We start from the raw sequence: 19,920 nt of genomic DNA, 5'->3' as shown, positions 1-19,920 counted from the left end.
TGAATGCCAGGCCCCTCGCCACATGAGAAGCCTACGAGTCGGGGACAAGGAAGCCAGACCCTGTCACGCCACCCCGGGGACTGCAGGACTGCCATGAGCTCGGAGTTGCTGGCCCACGAGAGGCAGAGGTAAATGCAGGCGTGTGGGTGAAGGATAGGAGCCTGGGGGTCCGTGGCCACACAGCCAAGTAAGTGAACGTGCAGGGAGGAGAGAAAGTGCTGGCTTCCAGTGGGGTAAGAAACAGCACTGGGGGAGCAGTGACAGAGCTAGGAAGGCAAAGTCTGGCGACCGTTACATTAATATCCGAGCCACTGAGTGCAAGCCCACTGAGGAGATGGACAGTCCTCCCCCCCTGAAATATTGCTACATTACAAGGACTAAAAGAGCAACTGCCAGTGAAGACAGCCCCTCTGCCAAGTGATCAGAGTCAGCACAGTCTGAGCGCAGGCCCACGGGTGCCCTGGGCTGAGCTGACACGTTGGATTCCAGGAGATTCAGAAAGGCAGGCATCTGAAGCCTGGTCCCGGCAAACAGCAAACACCACCAAACGGAGGGCCATTTGAACACAGCCTGTCCTGTCCTCCTCCGAAATGCCAAGGAAAGCCGGAGGGACAGGTCAGGCTCAGCCATATGCAGGCCGCTCTCCTACATCTGGTCTTCCTGCTCTCCAGAGCAGCTCTGGGACGGTGGGGGACCTTGAAGGGTCTATAGATTAGAGGTAGGAACATAGGAATATGAACTTCCTGGCTTTGACAGCTGTGCTGTGGGTGGGAAGAGAATGCCTTAAAGCCACAGTTCTCTCCTTAAACCAGATTCTGGGCCCCATCCCTAGGAGGTCTGTGCCGGAGGACTGGCATGGGGCCCGAGAGCCTACGTCCCCACAGGGCCAGGCGGGGCTGCTGCAGGGGCCCACTAAGAACCACCTCTGCACTGCCTGTGGCTAAGAGGGCATCTGGAGAGCTCACGATGGCTCGGCAGATGGTATGTTCTACTCTCATTCATTCTGTAAATTTGAAGCATTCCAAAATAAAAAAAACAGATAAAACAAGGATCCTAGAGACCATTTTTAAACTTAAGAATTCTTATTTTTTGTCAGCCAGGATTCTTCAGGCTGTAGAGTGAGAGCATGGAGAGCGGAGGGAACAGGGCGCAGGGGAGCCTGGGGCAAAGCTGCAGGGGCATGGACCACAGACAACGATGAACACTGTTGTCTCTAGGGCCCACAGTGCTTGGAGAAGTGATACAGATGACAAAACAGCACAAAAGACAGGAGCTGGCAAACGAGGAGAAAGCCCCAAGACCCCTGTTCTGGAACTAGAGACCTAGCGCACTGTGGACAGCAATACATCGAGGATGGATATTTAACTACCTGACTGGCTACTAAACACTACTAAGAGAATGAGAGCTAGGAAGTGAACAGAGGAAGGCAGCAGAATGAAAATAAACAAAAAACACCTTAATGCAAAAGAGGGCCAGAAAGGAAAAAAACAGAGCAGGTAAGAAACACACAAAACATGGAGTAGGAGGAGCTCCTGAGACAGGAGTGCAACAGCAGCTGCACTGAGTGTGAAGAGGGAGACAGTCTCAAAACGCAGATGGGACGAAAGGCGAGGCACAACCATCTCAGGGAGCACAGCGCCCGCCGGCAACACGGACATGTGGAAAGGCCACTGGCAGAAGACGGCATAAGACGCCACATAGCTAGTGAAGAAAGCAAACTTTGGGGACAAGCGCCACCCACAAGGGAGGCTTCAGGGCACACACACCCAACGACATGGCCTTGGCATGCGCAAAGCACAACGGCAGAGAACCATGGGAAGGAACCAATCCACCCCAATCCACCAACAGTGGCGGACTTGCACATGTTCCACCCAGCAGACCCATGGGGACCCAGACCAGCCCGGGGGAAGGTGATGTGAGTCACGCCCCCACAGATGTCACCTCAAGACTCCAGCAGGACGCCACACACAGCATAAGCGGAAGGGGTGCTCTCCTCCAAGACCACAAAATGTCACCAAATTGACCAAATGCTGAGTCTCAATCACATGCAAGGATTGAAATTATACAAATTATGTTTCTGATTAGAGCAGAATTAAGCCAGAAATCAGTAACAAAAAGATAATTAGAAAGATCACAACTGCTTTTAAATTATCCAGTATAATTCAAATTAGCATACTGGTCAAAACAGAAATCAGATTGAAACTAGAAAATATTCTGCGTTGACTAAGGAAAACCCAACATCAAGACTTAGGAGATTAAGACAGACCTGAAGGGCAATGTGTCTAGCCTTAAATGCGTCTATTCAAGAGCAAGATCAAAAATCAATGATGTCTCTATTCATCTTAAGAAGATGGAAAAATAGCAAATAAAGAGAAAAAATAAAGAGCAGTCACCAGTGAGCCAGAACATGCAAGAATATGTACCATATGACACCAGTCAGGTCCTTGCATGACAAGCTCCCTCCAGAGCGGAGGAGGACGCAGACCCCAAACTCAGCACATGTAACCACCTGATCAAAACCTCTTCGTGGTTATCACGAACATCTCAAACATGACTGACAAATTCCGCACCCCTCTCCGAAACCTGTGTCTCTATGTCTTGCAACACCTGCCAGTTCCAACTGCAGTTCTGGTTGCCGAGGCCAAAACCCAGCAAACAGCTTCCTTGCTTCTCTCTTCCAGTACGAAGTTTTAACAGACTCTGTTGTTTGTACTCATCATCTGACTATCTCTTGAACCTCGGTCCAAGCTCATACTGCCCCTTGGCTGATACTCCTATCAGGCCTCCCGACTGGCCTCCTTGCCTCGTTCGTGCCCCTATTCCACCCAGTGTCGGGTTAGAAACCAGAATGTTCCCACTACAAAGCCCATCACACACATTCTCCCTCCACTCCTGTAGAGCCCTCAACTGGCCCAGGAGGCGTCCTCCCTGTGTCTGTGCTGATAATGCCGCGCCTCACCTCTGTCGCTGCCCATCTCCCTGCCTGGGTCCTTTCTGCCCCACACTCCACCTGCTCCCTTCACCTCCCGCAGCTCTTCAGGTGGCTCTGGAAGCACGACTCCAGCTTTTCAAATCCAGCCCCTGCCTTGCCAGGCTTTGCCCTGCCCTCTTCTGGGGACGGAATTTTCTCCACATCACCTGTCGCCATTATCTGACACATTCTGTTTTACTGCTTCCTTGCACTCTGACGTACACACCATGAGGGCAGCCACATCTCCACCTCCAGTGGCTAGGACAAGCATGGTCCCTGGCACACACTTGGAAAGCATTCAGTGGAAAGAGTGACTGAACTGATGGAACAAAGGCAGTGAGCGGGTGGGAGGACCAGATGAAAAGGCCTGAGGCCCGCTGAACCGTCAGTGAGCAGAGCTCAGCCACTCAACTCATGTGAGGCCCCCTCCCCACTTGGGGTGACAGCTGCGTAAACCCCCTGCTTACATTTGGAAAAACCGAATACGTTTAGAGGAAACCTCGCATGAGGGACAAGCAGAAAGCCAGAGCCGCTCATCATAAACGAGAGAGAGCCTTAGAAAAGTTACTCATCAGCCCCACACATCAGTGACTCCAAAGTCTCTGAGATGCCGCCTACTGTTTCCTTGTTTAAAAGTGAGGTCGTCAAAACTAAGAGACGTTAAAGACCTATCATGAGTAAATCAACACACTGACATAATCAGATGAATTTTTTAAAAATTTGAAAGGGCAAGAATTTCTCACTAGGTAATAGAGTATTTATGTTTTCAAGCCCCCCACAGCACCTGCGCAAACTGCATCGGAGAGACGGTGGCGGACGCCCTCGTGGCTGTGGTGGAGAAGAGGCTCAGTGCAAGCCAGAGTGCCCATGTCCCAGGGCCCGGCCAGGGCTCAGCAGGGACAGCAGCGGCAAGGCCGGAAGGGCGGGCCACGGGTTTTGCGTGCTTGCACATGGGACACAGGGGAGACAGAAGAAGCCACAGCACCAGTCCAAGCACCATGGCGGCTGCCTGGACAGAGTGGGAGTCCTGAGGACACAGAACAAAATGAGGTCACTTGTGCACTGAGCTCAGCAGGACACTGGTGCAAACAAGGCATCGGCGGCAGGGAGGAGCCAGCCCAGCCCCTAGGCAGCACCATCCCGCCGAGCGCCACACATGTACATGCTAACAGTGGTCAGAAAGGAGATGCGCACATACACTATCTGTGGGTACTGCTGAGGGACGGCCTCAGAGTTCTGTGTACTTCCCCAAGTTCCTACAATGAATCCAATCACTTCCAAAACAACCAGAAGAACTCCTGTTAAAGAAAATGCCAAGTTATCTCCAGTAAAATAGCATGTAGTGGGATATACTTGTGGACACCCAGTCAGTGCTTGAAGCAACTTGCAAGCATCAGAGAATTACGGTAACGCAACAATATTTAAGGCTGAAACTTATCTAAATGCTGGCTGCCCAGCTTGGTGATCTAATCTAAGTGTGATCCTTCCACACATTTGCCAGTAACAAGCCCCACCCATGGCTGGTGTAGAAATGGATCGTGCCCTTAGCCTTCCACTGACAGAAGGACTCCCAGAGAAGTCTCTCCCTCATCTGCGAGCTTCTACTACACAACTTATATGTGCCCTCGAAGTTCATGGAATTCTGCCTGAAATGACTATCCACAAACAATTCAGAAAACAAGCAATTCACAAAAATGTATGGAAATCAGAGAAGACCAGTAACACATTCGGAGCCTGCTGAGCTCCACTTCCCCTGACCTGGCTCTGCACCCCAGCCCTGTGCTCTCCCCGACCGCAGATGCACGGCTTCATTCCCTGTGGACACAGGTACCATAAGGAGTCAAGCAACACCCCAAGTGCGCTCTGCAGACAAGAGCTAGACAACAGACAGCGTGTCCCTATCAAGATAACACACTGTGGCATGTGGCCCTGTGGAGAGAGGAGCTGCACCAGCGACAGGACGGGGAGGTGAAGAAGGGAGAATTACTTAAATGAAAAGGAAGCTCTTTCACTAAAACAAACAGGCAAAAAACAACAAAAACCTTTTCAGGGATGTGACCTTGGGGCCAGTCGCAGGGTTCATAGCAGACCGCTCACCTGGTTTCCCAATCTCACCTTTGTGAATTTCTGGAAGAGACGGTCACTCTGGTGAGCTCCAATTGTGACTTCCGGGAGGTAGATGGGAATGGTTGTATAATTCAGCACCTCCAGCTTATTCTGAACCCTACAAAATAAAATAAATAGAGACCACGCTAAACCATTGAAACACAACAAAATAAGCTGTAAGACTGATTTTCTAAAAAGTACATACAGCCAAATAAATGCCATTCATTCCCAGATGGTCCTCTGGACTCAAACCTTTACCCCAAAGACCATGAGGTCTGTGTGCAGCTATTTTTCTGAGGTGACCTTCAGAACCGGAGGGGGAGTCTCCCGAAAGCCTGAGCAGCCACAGGGGACCACCTTTCCAGAATGGATGAAGTTTGGGAGATATGTGAGCCCTCACTAAAACATGCAAAACTATTGAATCTTTTTTTTTTTTCCAAAAAATTGGCAGAAGACATGAACAGACACTTCTTCAATGAAGATATATAAATGGCTAACAGACACATGGAAAAAATGTTCATCATCACTAGCCATCAGGGAGATTCAAATCAAAACCACACTGAAGGGGCACCTGGGTGGTTCAGTGGGTTAAGCCTCTGCCCTCAGCTCAGGTCATAATCTCAGGGTCCTGGGATCGAGCCCCAAAAGGGCTCTCTTCTCAGCAGGGAGCCTGCTTCCCACCCCCCAATCCCCCACCTGCCTCTCTGCCTACTTGTGATCTCTGTCAAATAAATAAATAAAATCTTAAAAAAAAAAACAACAAAAAAAGAAGTTCAAAACCACATTGAGATACCACCTTACACCAGTTAGAATGGCCAAAATTAACAAGATAGGAAATAACAAGTATTGGAGAGGATGTGGAGAAAGGGGAACTCTCTTACACTGTTGGTAGGAATGCAAGTTGGTGCAGCCACTTTGGAAAACAGTGTGGAGATTCCTTGAGAAATTAAAAATAGAGCTTCCCTATGACCTTGCAATTGCACTATTGGGTATTTACCCCCCAAAAACAGATGTAGTGAAAAGAAGGGCCATCTGTACCCCAATGTTCATAGCAGCAATGGCCACAACTGCCAAACTGTGGAAGAACCAAGATGCCCTTCAGTGGACAAATGGATAAGGAAGATGTGGTCCATATATACTATAGAGTATTATGTCTCTATCAGAAAGGATGAATACCCAACTTTTGTATCAACATGGACAGGACTGGAGAAGATTATGCTGGGTGAAATAAGTCAAGCAGAGAGAGTCAATTATCATATGGTTTCGCTTATTGGTGGAGCATAAGGAATAACACGGAGGACATGGGGAGATGGAGAGGAGAAGGGAGTTGGGGGAAATCGGAGGGGAAGACGAACCATGCGAGGGTATGGACTCTGAAAAACAATGAGGGTTCCGGAAGGGTAGGGGGTGGGAGGTTGGGTGAGCCTGGTGGTGGGTATTACGGAGTGCATGCATTACATGCAGCACTGGGTGTGGTGCATAAACAATGAATTCTGGAACACTGAAAAGAAATTTAAAAAGTAAAAATTTAAAAATAAATAAATAATTAAAAAAAAAAAACAAAAAAACAACTCACTAATGAATCGTGAGGGAAAGGCAGCAAATAACTGCAGTTCCTCCAGATTTACCCCACGGTGTCCTGCTGCCCTGCCCAAAAGGTTCCAGGAGCAGAAGGGCCACTGGAAAGTCAGGAGCCTGGGGTTGGGGGGAGAAGTGGCAGGCCCACACAGGCCAGCCAGGCACACCCTCGTCTTGCTTTGCACCAACAAACACAAAGCATAGGATATGCTCCTTGTTTCACCATTTTATTTTGGCTGAATGCTGAAATATTTACACTGTATTATAACTGCTTATTTTAAATCAAATTTAGTCTGAATATGACTGCTATACTTGAAGATGAAAAGCATTTTTAGGGCTTTTAGAAGAAAAACATTTAAATAAAGTCTCCTCTCTTAAGGGCTCAAAACAAATCAAATAATTACTTTAAATGACCACTTTTCCCATTAATGAGTTACAAAGGCAAAAGAGGTTTCTGTTTATAATGGCCCAAATGGAAGTTCTTTGAATGCATCTGGCTTTCAGCTATTTTGTGATAAAGAGTCCAGACCCATGGTGGCCAAGGCCAGACCCCTGGCAGCTGGGGCTAGCAGCCACGGTCAGAACACCCCGATCTGATCCTGGGGCGGTGCTCCCCAGACCCCTCCTGCTGAGGACCGTGGTGCCCTAAGAACATGCGGCAGGTGGGATGAGAGGAGAGCAGGTAGAGGCACATCCCGAGGGTCACCGGGACAAATGAGATGTCACTCATACACGGACTCATAATCTGGCAACAAATATCACCCTCACAGGAAATGTGGCCCAGGGATTTCTGCGGACGTCCACAGGCACACAGCCAGCTACCAAGAGCAGGGCTCACCTGTCAGCCGCCCTAATAAGCTGGGCTTACTAGGGCACACCAAGAACAGGGCTCCCTATCAGCCCCCCAGTAAGCTGTTCACACAACAGACTTTTGCACGCAGATGCAGAGAACACATAAGTACGCATCCCTTTATTGTTAACACAGAGAATTATTTTTTTTACAGAGATAATTTTTAAAGTGATCTCACAGTAAACCATTTCCACTAAAAGCGAAAATTAGTGTTTTTAAATGTTAACAGATGTCACGGTGGAGTATGATTTGGTTTTTTCAGTAGTTTGACAATCCTACAAAATTCTGGAAAATCCCTTAAGAACTTGTTAGCCTGGGAGCCAGTGGGCGACACACAGAGCAATAGCGCCCTCTATGCCTCGTCTGGCTGAAGTACAGTTTACATGCCCCCCCCCCATAGACCGTCTCTTTCAACAAATACTCTTCCAACTGTTTCCGAACATTAAAAAAATAATCTGCTGCAACTGTCTACAACTTGTTTAAACTCGGCTAAACCACTGTCGCAATGTGTCACCATGAGCTCAAGCGGTGACTGCTGGGATGAGCCTATGGCTTCTTGTCTCCTGTAAACGCCAAGAGTGCTAATCTTCCATCAACCTGATTACTCGAGATTGAAGATAAGTAAGGAACAGAGATGAAAGGGAAGCATTCTATGACCCAGGGAGCAAAACACAGAGAAAGAAAACATTCTCTTCACAAAGCACTTAAATATAATTGAGGAGAATTCAAAACTGGCTGAAAATAACATATCCTCTTAACATCAGAAGCCAAAGTGCCTGAAGATGATGAACTATAGTGGGGCTTGGTTCACAACAGAGGGCAGTAGGCCCCATATTCTAAAAGAGTGAGGCAGGAAAAGACAGAAAAAACACCTAGTAAATTATGTCTTATGGCTCACACTGGTTCCCAATTGACAGAATGTCTATCCTCGCTCCTAAAATATGTCCACGGTCCACCTGTTAGCTTGTCCCAAGCTGCAAAGTTCTGTTTGATCACCACACTCTGATACCAAATTCGTACCCCACCAACTGCAGCCTTGGGATTTCCTACTATAAGGACCTCGTCCCAGAGTCACAAGAAACAGAAGCCTCCATGATGAAGCAAACAGAGTGAGTTGGAGGGCAGCCCAGGCTCTGGGGAAGTGGGAGGAAGGGGCCTAGAGCCCCGCACACATGAAGCCCTGCTTGGTGACCAGAGTCACCAACCCAGGAATGAAATGGACCAAGGCGGGCACCAGCCAGTAAGTTAGGGAATACGCACGGGAACACGAAATGCTATCCAGGCTGACAGGTACTGTTACCGTCTCTTAGCATAAGCGCACACGTAATTACACACCAGCATACGTAACTGAGATGCAACAAAAATGCTCGAAACCAATAATTTGGTCAGGTTCTAGACGAAATGAGTATAACTGGTAAATGGCATGTTTACAGTAATTATCTTAGAAAATTGGGCATAATTTTCACTTGAGTACCCCAAATTAAGAAATGGTACTCACATGAAAATAAACACAATTATTGCTGCACACGGTTATGAAATACCCGGGGCACAGGGGCAGGGGAGTGATGGATCATGGGAAAGAGCGGACAGACTGTTTACAGCAAAATAAAACAGTGAATTGAATGCTGTAATCCATAATCTTCAAGGGAAGTACTGAACCCTTCTCTGTGATCTGACAACAATACAACTAAGTAACCACTAAAATCAGGATCTCAAGATTATCATTTTGGACATAGTCTGGAATCAAATGAACACACATTCCAGATTGTGTTTAGAACTCGAATCTGTTTCGGTGGAACAAGTCAGCAGGCCCCTGGCCTTGGTGGGACAGCCTGGCACGAGGACAGCCACCTTCTCACACACTCCCTCATGTCTGCGTCCAGCAGTCACTGACATGAACAAGAATCACATATAAAGCCTAGTGAAGTGAAGAGATGGTATTCGGCGGGCGGGGGGGGGGGGGTAGTGAATACACCCAGACTTAAGCTAGGATTTTTAGACAATTACTGAGCAGGTAGGGGAGGGAACAGATTCAGGAAGAGGGAGAACCAGATGATCAGGACTCTGAATTACTTTGCAAAAATGAAATTTGGATTGATAACTAAACAAGGGTAAGCCACTGAAGGATCCAGAGTGAAAGGAAAACTGCGCCACTGTGACATTTTTATGAAAATTAGCCTGGTGGCACATAGGAAGAGCAATAGGAAGAAATAATTAATGGTAGGATAAAGATCAAGAATGAGAGGACCAAACCTCAAAGACAACAAAAGTTAGGAAAGAAGACGAGAGGGAGAGAAACTAGCAGGGACAAACACACAGGCCTCAGAGTGTTACTCAGGATGTGTGGGTAAGAAGGCCGGCCGGGAAAGGAGGGTCCTAGCAGCATGACAGCCAAAGGAGGTGATGAGCCCACGAGGATCCAAGCCTGAGGTGCTGGGAGGAGGGGAGACAGCAAAGTTTGTACGCTGGGCTGCAGGGGGGTCATGGTGGCCCCTCCTCACGGAGCAGGTCGGCACTCCTGAGCCGCGGCTTCCCCAGCTGTAAGGTGAGGGGAGCCCCCACAGGGCAGGGGCACTGTGGCATCAGGAAACATTTCTGGAATGTCTTCTGGACACAGTGCTGACACTGTAGCCATGATTCATTTCAGGCTAATACCCTGAGCCTTCAGACCTAGAGGCAGACACTACATGGCTACTGAAAGGGGCTCTAGCAAGGTTCAGAATGCACCATATATATCTCATTTAGGTCAGTTTACGAAAATATTTGCACAGAGCAGCATCTAGACAAAAAAAGTGAACCAGAGCTTTCAAAAACAGAGACTTCCAGTTTCAGGTGCAATAAGGAAAGAGCTTGAAAGTCATCACTCCTGTCCCTCCAACAAGAACACATCCTTGCAAATCAACTTCTGGTCCCGGAAGAAAAGCAGATGGAGGGAGGAAACGGGCACTCTGCTCAGAGGTCCCAGCTCCACCTGGGAGGTGACAGAGCTGGGGGACGTGGGCTGTGACGAGTACATGGCGAGAAGTGCAACTGCTCTGCCAGGAGAGGAGAAGATGGAATCGGACGGAGGCTCAGGTCCAACCAGACAAGGTGGGAGAAAGAAAACAAACAGCAAATGCAACAAACGAAAAACCTTCCTTGAGAGACACAGTGAATGTTAATACACATACATCAACGTTCCTTTTAAATGTAAGCCGTCCACACATGGCAATTAAGACACACAGACGGTCAGAAAAGAAGAAAACACGGGCCTTGAATCTATGTGGCTCCAAGACACCCACGGTAAGCAGACTCGGGTCCAAAGGGAAGGAATGGAGAAAGACACCCACACGAATCAAGCCGGAACAGACAGCACCCATTCGGACATGACAGACTGCAGAACAGGAACATCGTCAGGGAGGCAGCAGAGCACTCCGTGGCAAGGAAGGGGTCAGTTCTCCACGAAGACATACGACAGCACAGCATCAAAGTACATGAGGCAACAATACAAGTCAGTGGAGACAGGGCCACGTGCTCCTACAGTTAAGACCTCACCACCTCCCGGCTCGCGGACAGACCCCACGGGCCAAGAAGTTGTGGGGGAGCGGGGCGTGCACGAGAAGAACACTCCCGCCCGCGACAGAGCCTGGTTTCCTGACACTGACAGAATGTTCCACTCAATGGCAGGAGGCGAGTTCTTCTCCTGCCCGACCAGGGCATAACTCTAGATGAAAGCACGCCTGAGCACGTCAAGCCCCCGAGCCCAGGCAAACACGCAGACGGCAAGCACAGCTGCTTCTCAGATCATTAGCGCCCTTAAGCCGGAGGGACACCAACAGCACCTACAGATGGCATGTATGAAGAAGACCTGAAATCGAGCACCTAGGCCTCTGAAAAATAGTAATGATAAAAACTAGAACAGGAAGCAGACTGAAAAAGAAAAATACAGAAATTCAAGAAAACAAAAAGCTGGTTTTTTAAAAAACATCAATAAATGTGAAGAAAAATTCACGAAGGACAAATAAATGAGCAATAAAAGCAAACTATTTGAAGCTCAGTGTTTATAAAATGTAAAGTAAAGCAAACACTTTTCTTTGGCATCAAAATCACAACTGCCTGTCTGCTTTTTGTTCGAACTTCATGGTCTGCATAGGACTTTGGGAAGGCGGTCCAGCTGGCAGACCAGCATGTGTTTTCCCAAGAACAGTGCTCACGCAAGGAGAGCTGTACAGTGTGTTTGCACACCCGCACCCAGTGAGCTCGGCTTCACTCCCAATGTGGAGCAAACTCAGGTGCGACGTGCTGGAACCACAGGGGACCAGATCCGACCCCAGAGTGAGCTAGTAGGACTCTGATCGCTAGTCCGCTGGCTTCCACCGCCGTTTCTATGCTCCCTGCCGCCTCACCCACATCACATCTCTCACCATCACACTCACTCACTTTTGTACACTCTTCTTGCTGATCCTGCTGGGCTCCAGAGCTCTGCCTCTTCCCTGCAGACACTCGGGCAGCTGCAGCAGCGGGAGGCTGCCCCCCTTCCACCGGATGTTAGTGCCGCCGCCCTACCCTGCTGTCCATAGCACGCTCCCGGCCCATTCTCCCCACTCCAACATCCAGACAACACTTTCTACCTTTCTTCCCTCCTCAGACCTTCAGCCCACCCATCCCGCCCATTGCCACCTGTGGCTAATGACCCACTTCCCATCACTACGAAGACAAAGCAACCATCAGGGAATGCCCACATAACCAAGGCACAGCCCCACTCACCCAACCCCTGACCACACCCCTCCGTCCTGTCAGAAGCACGGGCTGCCACAGAACACTAGGCCATGTCTTCAGAGGCCACTCCAAGCCTTCCCCCAACCCCACAACTGTAGGATCCTTCCCATGTGCTATTTCTTCCATCTTAACACTAAAACAAAAAAACCCTGCTAAAATGACTAAAATTTTAGGTCCTACTTTTAATAACAAAATCAACAGGTTCAACATGAGAAATTCCTGAAATCTATGAACTCTGATATGCTGACATTAGGGTGCATCCAAGTGCAGAGAAATGAGCATGTCAGTTATCAAAAGAAACGCCATGAGCTTGCAAACTCCCCAGCAAACAGGGAAGCTCTGGCCCTGGGCACCCGCTCAGGCAGAGCTTAGCCAATGGGCTCACAGGGAGAGTGGTCACCACGCAGGATGGACACTCTCCATGGGCTCAACACTCACACCAATGCTCCCCAAAACTGACACAGCGCAGCCAATTTGTGTCCAGCGTGGCGGAACAGAGGCTGATGCTGAGCCTCTACCACAGGCTGTTGCTGGAGACAAATGGGTAAGTCAGTGACACAGGGCCCCACCCTATGTAGAGGGGGCAGCCACTGACCCTCACAGGAAACTTCCTTTCCTGGGTTCAGATATGCCCTCCTTCCCAAGACCTGTCTTTCAAGTGCAGCTCTCAGAAACAGAGCAGGCCTGAGACTGCAGTCTCCCTTGGCTGGCGTCTGAGGCCTCAGTGTCTAATAAATGCTGCCCCGAGGCGGGGGTACCACACACGGGGCACCAGGTATAACGTGATTTATGGGGAACACCTGCCTTCTTTCTGGAGGTCAGAACTTGAGCAGCTGCTAAGACCAACATGACCAGCACCCAATCAAAACCCTGGGCACCGAGTGTCTAATGGGCTCTGTGGCAAAAAGACTGCCTAAGCGCATGTTACTGCTTTTCTTGGGCCCGAAGCAGTTCATTTGGCAATGAACTGAGATGGCAACAAGGGATGCCTCATGGGAGGGAGCCGAGAGCACCTGTGCCTGGACTGCTCCACATTTGTGTGCCTTTCTCCTCACTGACCAGCTGGGAATCCTCGCTGATTCCCTGGGAAGAGCTTAGCCATGAGCACAACCACCTGCTGTGATTCCCGAGTCCTTCCAGTGAGTCTCAAGTGTGGGATTGGGCTCAGGGCCCCTCAAAACACATGGTGTTCTGGGTTGAATAACGTCCCTGCAAAATTCATGTCTGCTCGGAACCTGTGAATAGGATCTCTTTTAGAAACAGAGTCTTTGTAGAGAGAAGTTAAAATGTGATCACAGGGGATCAGCAGGAGTTCTAATCCCATGACATGTGAATTTAAAGCAAGAGAGAAATGTAGACACAGATGCAGACACTCCGGGAAGAAGGCCCCATGAGGACAGAGGCAGAGTGGGAATGATGGGGCCACCAGAGAACCATCAGCAACCACCAGAAGCCAAAAGAGGCAGGAAAGGTTCTTCCTCGATCCTGAAGAGGCAGGCGGCCCTACCAACACCCTGACTTTGGGCTTCTGGACTCCAGAACTAGGAGACTAGCGCTGTATGTGGCCACTCACCACAGCAGCCCCAGGTCACTCACACATGCCGTCACCCACTCATGATGCAGCCTGTCCAAGGAACTCATGTTAGGGCCCAGGAAGTGTGACAGTGGCTCCATGCATAAAACACTCACTGTCTGACACAACTGGCCTCACAGAACAGTGAATGGTCCCCAGAGGGATGTCGAGGCACTAGCTGGGGAAAGCAATCTGTTGTGTTTGCAAATCGGGGCGCTGCTCAGTCAGCGAACCAGCAACAGGATTTATGCCCATCTCCCCAGCATCCTGGGCCTGGGGACGGGAGGCGCCCAGAGGAGATGAAAGCAGGAGTTTTATTTGATGCCAAATCCTCTAAATCTGGTACAGTGCTTGGCTCTTGGTAGAAGCAAAATATCTGTTGAATTAATACTGGTGACCAATTAACCAGTAGTCAGAGTGGGAAGTGCAACAGCCTCTTTGAAGGGAACTGGAAGTACACCTCATTATCTCTTGAAACAGAATTCCTTCAAGCTTCTCCACGTCTCTACAGCAGGCAAGGGCCCACATTCCAACACCCAGCCCCTCGTCCTCTTGGGCTGGTTCCCCATGGCACAGAACTCACAGCATCCGCAGATGGTGAAGAGTGCGGTCGTCCTGCTCAAGCCACGGCCCTTTGTCATACTTGAGGTACTCGATGTCCTCTACCACCTGAGACAAAAACAGTTTCAATTTCATGTAGAGTCCCATTTTGAAAATTTAAGAGAGATAACATTTTAATACAGTATAAGCCACAAATATCTAGCAGGAACAATCAGCACAGAAATCAAAAAGAAAGGAATTCGGACAGATGGCCTTCGGGGAGGAAATGGGATTGAGCACTGACTCTCAGTGCGGGTGCCCAGCCTGGCAGACGCTGGGGTCAGGGGCAGGGGGGTGCAGCTGACCCTCGGCATTGGCGCCTGACCCAGCTAACACACAGGTGGCAGAGAGATTATGTGTGAGACTGGGAGAAGCAGCATAGGACGAAAAAATCATGAAGACTCGGAGAACCAAGTGTCAGGGACAGACTACTCATTTCCTCCCTAGGGACTTCATTCCTGAACACAAGACCCAGCCTCTGAAAGCAACAAGAGAACAAGAAAATGAATCCACTTCCTAGAGAGATCCAATACACTGTTTCCAGCCCCACACCCACAGCCTGCAGTCTGACCTCCCAGAGGGGCAATCTTTTCAGATGCTTTCTGTCCCCAAACATGCCAAACTCAGGGTCCTCTCCTAACTTTCAAGAATTTGAGCCTGAACTCAAAACACAACACAGTGTTACAGAGCAAATGCATTCTCCTACTCAGACACAGCACCTGAACACCTCTCAAGGTGTGAAAATCTCCTAAACACAACCACGTCCCCAGAAACAAAAGCACGTGGGATGTAATCCATTGGAGCAGAATGGGCTGCTGGTGTCCTCAGCACTGTCCCAGCACCACAAAGGGACACTGTCTCGGGTGCTCAGGGACTGCGCTCCTCTCCACGGAGAAGACCTTCCGCCAGAGCTTTCTCCTGCTCCCACACCCGAAGCCGGCCAGGCCGTCGACTTCACAGCGCTCTAGACCTCGTCACCATCTAGACCTCAACTCCACATGGTAACACTGGCATTTTCTTCTAGAATTTTCAAACCTTCTGTTTTGCTTTTTACAATTTACAATTTATATATAAGATATGGGACTTTTTTTGTGTGTAACTGATGATCCACTGCCTCAACACCATTTAAAAAATAATCCATTTCCTTCTACTTCATTTTTTCTTTCTCTTTAAAGCTCTACCTTTACCAAAGTCAAGTCTCTCTCTCACACACACACACACACAACCATTTCTCCACTCTCTGCTCCTGTTCCATTACACCACATATTCCTGTAGTAATACTGCAGTGCTTTCATCACCATAATTTTGCAATATGTTTTTGTATTTGGGAAGGCAAATGTTCCTGCATTATTCTTTTTCAATTTCTTCTGGCTATTACTCATTAAGCTCTCTTGAAAATAGCATAGAGATTGACTTGAATTTTACAAAGTGCACTTACTAATGTACCTTCTACAATTTTAAGATCCTAGAAACTGAATTATTTAAATGAAAATCAAAATCTTATGCCCAGGGGAGTGATGGGCTGCCTTAGTGCCTCCTTGAGCTTATGAAATGCAGACATTTCTAAGACCAGTGGGAGCTGAACTGATTATCTGATTTATAAGAACTTTACATATGAATCAAATTTAAGAATAATTATAAATTTCTCTGCCGATTTCTTACCTTCTCTGCATCTTGAGCTTCCCTTGCACTGTACTGTAACACCTCACATTTCTCACTATAAGGAAAGGCAAGAAGAAATTCACGGTAAATCTTCTGAGCTTATAAACAAATGAATATATAACATTAAAGTCTACTGCTACAAATGTTAAAGCTACCCGTTCTGAAGAGAACAGTGTGCTGGACATGTGCTGGCCCACGGGGCCTGAGAGGCTGAGGAGGACCTGCTAACTCCTGGCAGGACAGTGACAACAGCAGTTGTATCTCCTGACTTCCCTTCTGGCTACCCCACCCCACCACACCAGCACCAGAGACCAGGGGCCGAAGGGGACAGGGTGCATGGTCACTGCTGCCACAGGTTCATCACTGAACGTGGGCCCAGAGAACAGCCAAGTGGTGGAGGAGGAAGGACAGGGTACTTGAGCTGCTCAAATCTAGGAGACAACCCAAGTCTGCAGCAGGAAGGCAACAGCCCAGTTCCATTAGTCCTTAGCCCTTCATCTAAACACTGAAAAGTCACAGCTAGGTCCTGAAAAGAAGGGGATGGCAGGATGCCCTTTCCAGCACTTCTGCGCATGCCCCCACTATGCAGACGGCTGGCTGCCCATCCAGGACATGACTGCAAACCAACAGATGGGAAAGTCTGTACCTGACAGATGAAGGAGGCTGCCTCTGCCACCACCTCCAGACCAAACCGTGGGAGACTTGAAGCCACAGCCCCGGCCGGAGAGATGGTGAGGCCGCCCAGACCGGAGGCCTGCTGGAAAGCCCATCACTGTAGAAACGTCTGACCTCCTTCCCACAAAGGGGACAGAAGAATGTCAAGGACAGACTACTACTTCCGCCAGATCAGTTGCATGGCACACCCAAGGAGATTACACAAGGGACACCCTCTCATTTAGGAGTCGATAACACAGCACCCCCCTACTGGTGGGGGATAAATCCACAGACAGTCCAAGACCTTACAAGCTATGCTCAACCTGAAATACACATCTGGCCCCACACAATGGTATCCAACTTCACCAACCAGGAACCACTTTCAGTGGGCCACTGGTTTAAGGAGCTCAGTTAGTAGCTAATTATTACGGACTCCTACGAATCCCCAATTTCTTAGACGCCGTGCTTACAGAGAAGCCTGCATTCTACAGTCAAAGAAAGTCATTTGACTAGATGACAGTTTCTCGGTGCAGCCCAATCACTGCATTTTTTTGTCTCACTAAAGATAAAAGAAAATGGTCAGAAACCACAGGCACAATGGTGACAGCCCCATAAAGCCAGAAATGGAAGCTCACTGCACCTGCCCTCCTGGCCAGAGCAAGAGCCACTCCTCATTTGAGAACTCAGCATCTTTCCTCCTCAAGCACGCACAGCCTCCCACTGTTACTAGAAAGAGAAAGGCACAAAGGGTAGTGATCTCCCTACACAAGCCACACGAGTCAGAATTAAACCATATGTGTAGGAGAAGAGTCGTGGACACTCGTGATGATCAAGGAAGGGCAGCTAGCACGGAAGCTTTATTGTCTATCTCACAGGCGTGTCAATGCTCACTGTGGATGTGGCATCCCTGGTGTGGCTGTCAGAGGCATGAGCATGACAGGTCAGGAAAGCAGTGACAGGTACCTCTGGCACACAAAACAGCACACTTTTCAAAGCCCATGGAGGTGGCAGGCACTGCGCAGCATAGGCCAGGGGACAAAGACAGGGCCCTCGCCCTCACAGAATGTGAGACTCCAGACCACCTACTGAGAACAACTCACAGAGCCAATTTCATAGCCTAACATTTCCATCTTTGTGTGACTCAGTTCAATGAACATTTGCTTCCCAGGTGCCTGTAACAAGCAGAGACCCACAGCAAGTGCCTCAGTGACAAAATGACAGAGGACACATCAAAGCCTCCTGCTGGGTCCCCACCCACCCCCCCATTCCCACCGGCTTGTTTGTGAAGGGAGACTGAAACAAAGAGGGTGGCCCACAAGGGTCTCAGAGATTCAGGGACACCATCAAGGCCTAAGGAGTGAGCTGCCTGATTCCTCCAGGCACACCTCTCCCAGGAACCCCTGGGTCTCCTGCGAACAGCAGGGCTAACAATGACATTTATAAATGGAGTAGAGTAAATGTCTCTTCACGACTGTTTACACGGATATTTGCTAAACCCAGCTACAGCTCCACAATATAAGGTAATGAGGATAAAAAAACATGTTCTCCAACAATTTTCAGCATAAATGTTGACAAAGCCAGAAAACACATATTCCTAAGGTAGTTCACTGTGCCTCGTAAAATCTCACAATACGACTTTGACCAAAGCTGCACCATTCTTCATGCCTTCAGACAGGACACATAAGATGACAGTGTCCGGGTCACAAAAGAAGAGCTAACATAGGAGAGACTGGCTCAGGTGCCAGCGACACTAACTGAGCCCAGTAAATCTACTTTGCTTCAAATACTGACATTCAAGCTAAAAAACACTTCTCTTACTCAATTTTGATTTTATTGATTAATTACTAATACTCTAACAATTTTACCTTCTAAGGTTAGTACTATAAATATGTAATATTTAACTAAATGATTTTAAATAACCAAACCTAGGAAACCTAAAATTGTTTCTGTGGGAAATACCTCCTGAATTCTAAAACACAAAGACTTACAAACTTCAGATAGCCTAGTCATGATAGTTTCTTAAAATTTCATGTACAATTTGGCAGTTCTAGTCAAATCGCACAGTGAATTCCCAAGAGAAAACTTCGAGACACAAATAGGTCACCAAGCCACGGCAGGACCCTGGTCTATGATCTAACACTTACATAAATTGGGCTGCATAGAAACTTTCACACAGGTGGTCTTTTAAATGTGGCAAATGACCGCCAACGTGATTGGCTCCCAGAACAGCTTGAGCTATGACAGTGGACAGACCATGTGTGTTTGGAAGACAGAGCTGAGAACAGAGCAGGACCACAAGGGGAGAGACCAGTGCCTGTGGTGTAATAAGTCTCTGTGGCAGGAGAGCACGTGACCTACAACTTTTAAAAATCTTTACTATGCTATTCATTTGGAAAAATCAAATTAATTCCCACACATTCACCTGTCCGTCTATTGTTCTCATTATACAAATTGCTGAGAGCTGGGCTCTACCGGACTCTCCTGAAAGCAGAGGAGGGGACAGTCCCCAACACGTGTGGTGTCTTCAGGTGAGCATGCTACAGTCAGCAGAGCGACCATCAGTCATGAGCGGCACCCTCTCCTTCATGGCGACAAGCACACAACCCCGTGCCTGTCCTGTTAGTGGCCAGGTGCTACACATGTTCCATGAGAAACACACACCTACCCTAAGCGCCCCTCCTTCCCTTCACCTTGTTCACCTGATTCCCCCCAAGACAGGATCACCAGAGCAAGAGGACCCCCTGGGCGCGCAGGGATGTAACCAGGGCAGGTATCCAGGCCAGAACAGAGATGACACAAGGGGAGCTTACGATGGCTGCTGAACATACTTCATTACCGGAAGCCCTCTAGAAGAAGTTCTTGAAAATCACCACAAAGTAAAAGAAAACTTCACCCTCACAGAGAGCCTGACTCAGGCATTATTAGCTAAAATTTTCATTTGAGAATTTGTCAGGACGCTGTCTCTCAGCTGAGGTTTCTAGAGTCAGATCTTCAAGAGTTTTGGAACTGCAATACAAGGGTCAACTATCTCCATTTCTTCTGCTTATTCACGTATGTCTATACATTCCTGAGCACAGATTACGAAACCTGCTTTTTTCCTGCACCTCTAGTCCTGAAAACAGAGCAGTCCAAAAGGAAGACAGGGACCTACAGCTCATCCTGCTCTGT

The 19,920-nt window shown here is 48.5% G+C and overlaps 1 protein-coding gene across 1 annotated transcript in view; it reads right to left on the bottom strand.

The window, feature by feature from the left end:
• NDUFA10 (NADH:ubiquinone oxidoreductase subunit A10) overlaps positions 1-19,920 on the bottom strand; it is a 47,378-nt gene that overhangs the window by 15,955 nt on the left and 11,503 nt on the right. The window contains exons 7-9 of the mRNA XM_004743742.3: positions 16,099-16,153; positions 14,420-14,505; positions 5,087-5,195 (exon numbers count right to left, since the gene is read on the bottom strand). Coding sequence (XP_004743799.1) covers positions 5,087-5,195; positions 14,420-14,505; positions 16,099-16,153 — 250 coding nt within the window. The remainder of the gene's footprint in view (positions 1-5,086; positions 5,196-14,419; positions 14,506-16,098; positions 16,154-19,920) is intronic.

Source organism: Mustela putorius, unplaced genomic scaffold, assembly GCF_011764305.1.
Source record: "Mustela putorius furo isolate JIRA1106 unplaced genomic scaffold, ASM1176430v1.1 tig00003869_pilon_pilon_pilon, whole genome shotgun sequence".
In the NCBI taxonomy this organism is placed as follows: domain Eukaryota; kingdom Metazoa; phylum Chordata; class Mammalia; order Carnivora; family Mustelidae; genus Mustela; species Mustela putorius.
This window is presented reverse-complemented; position numbering and strand designations above follow the sequence as displayed.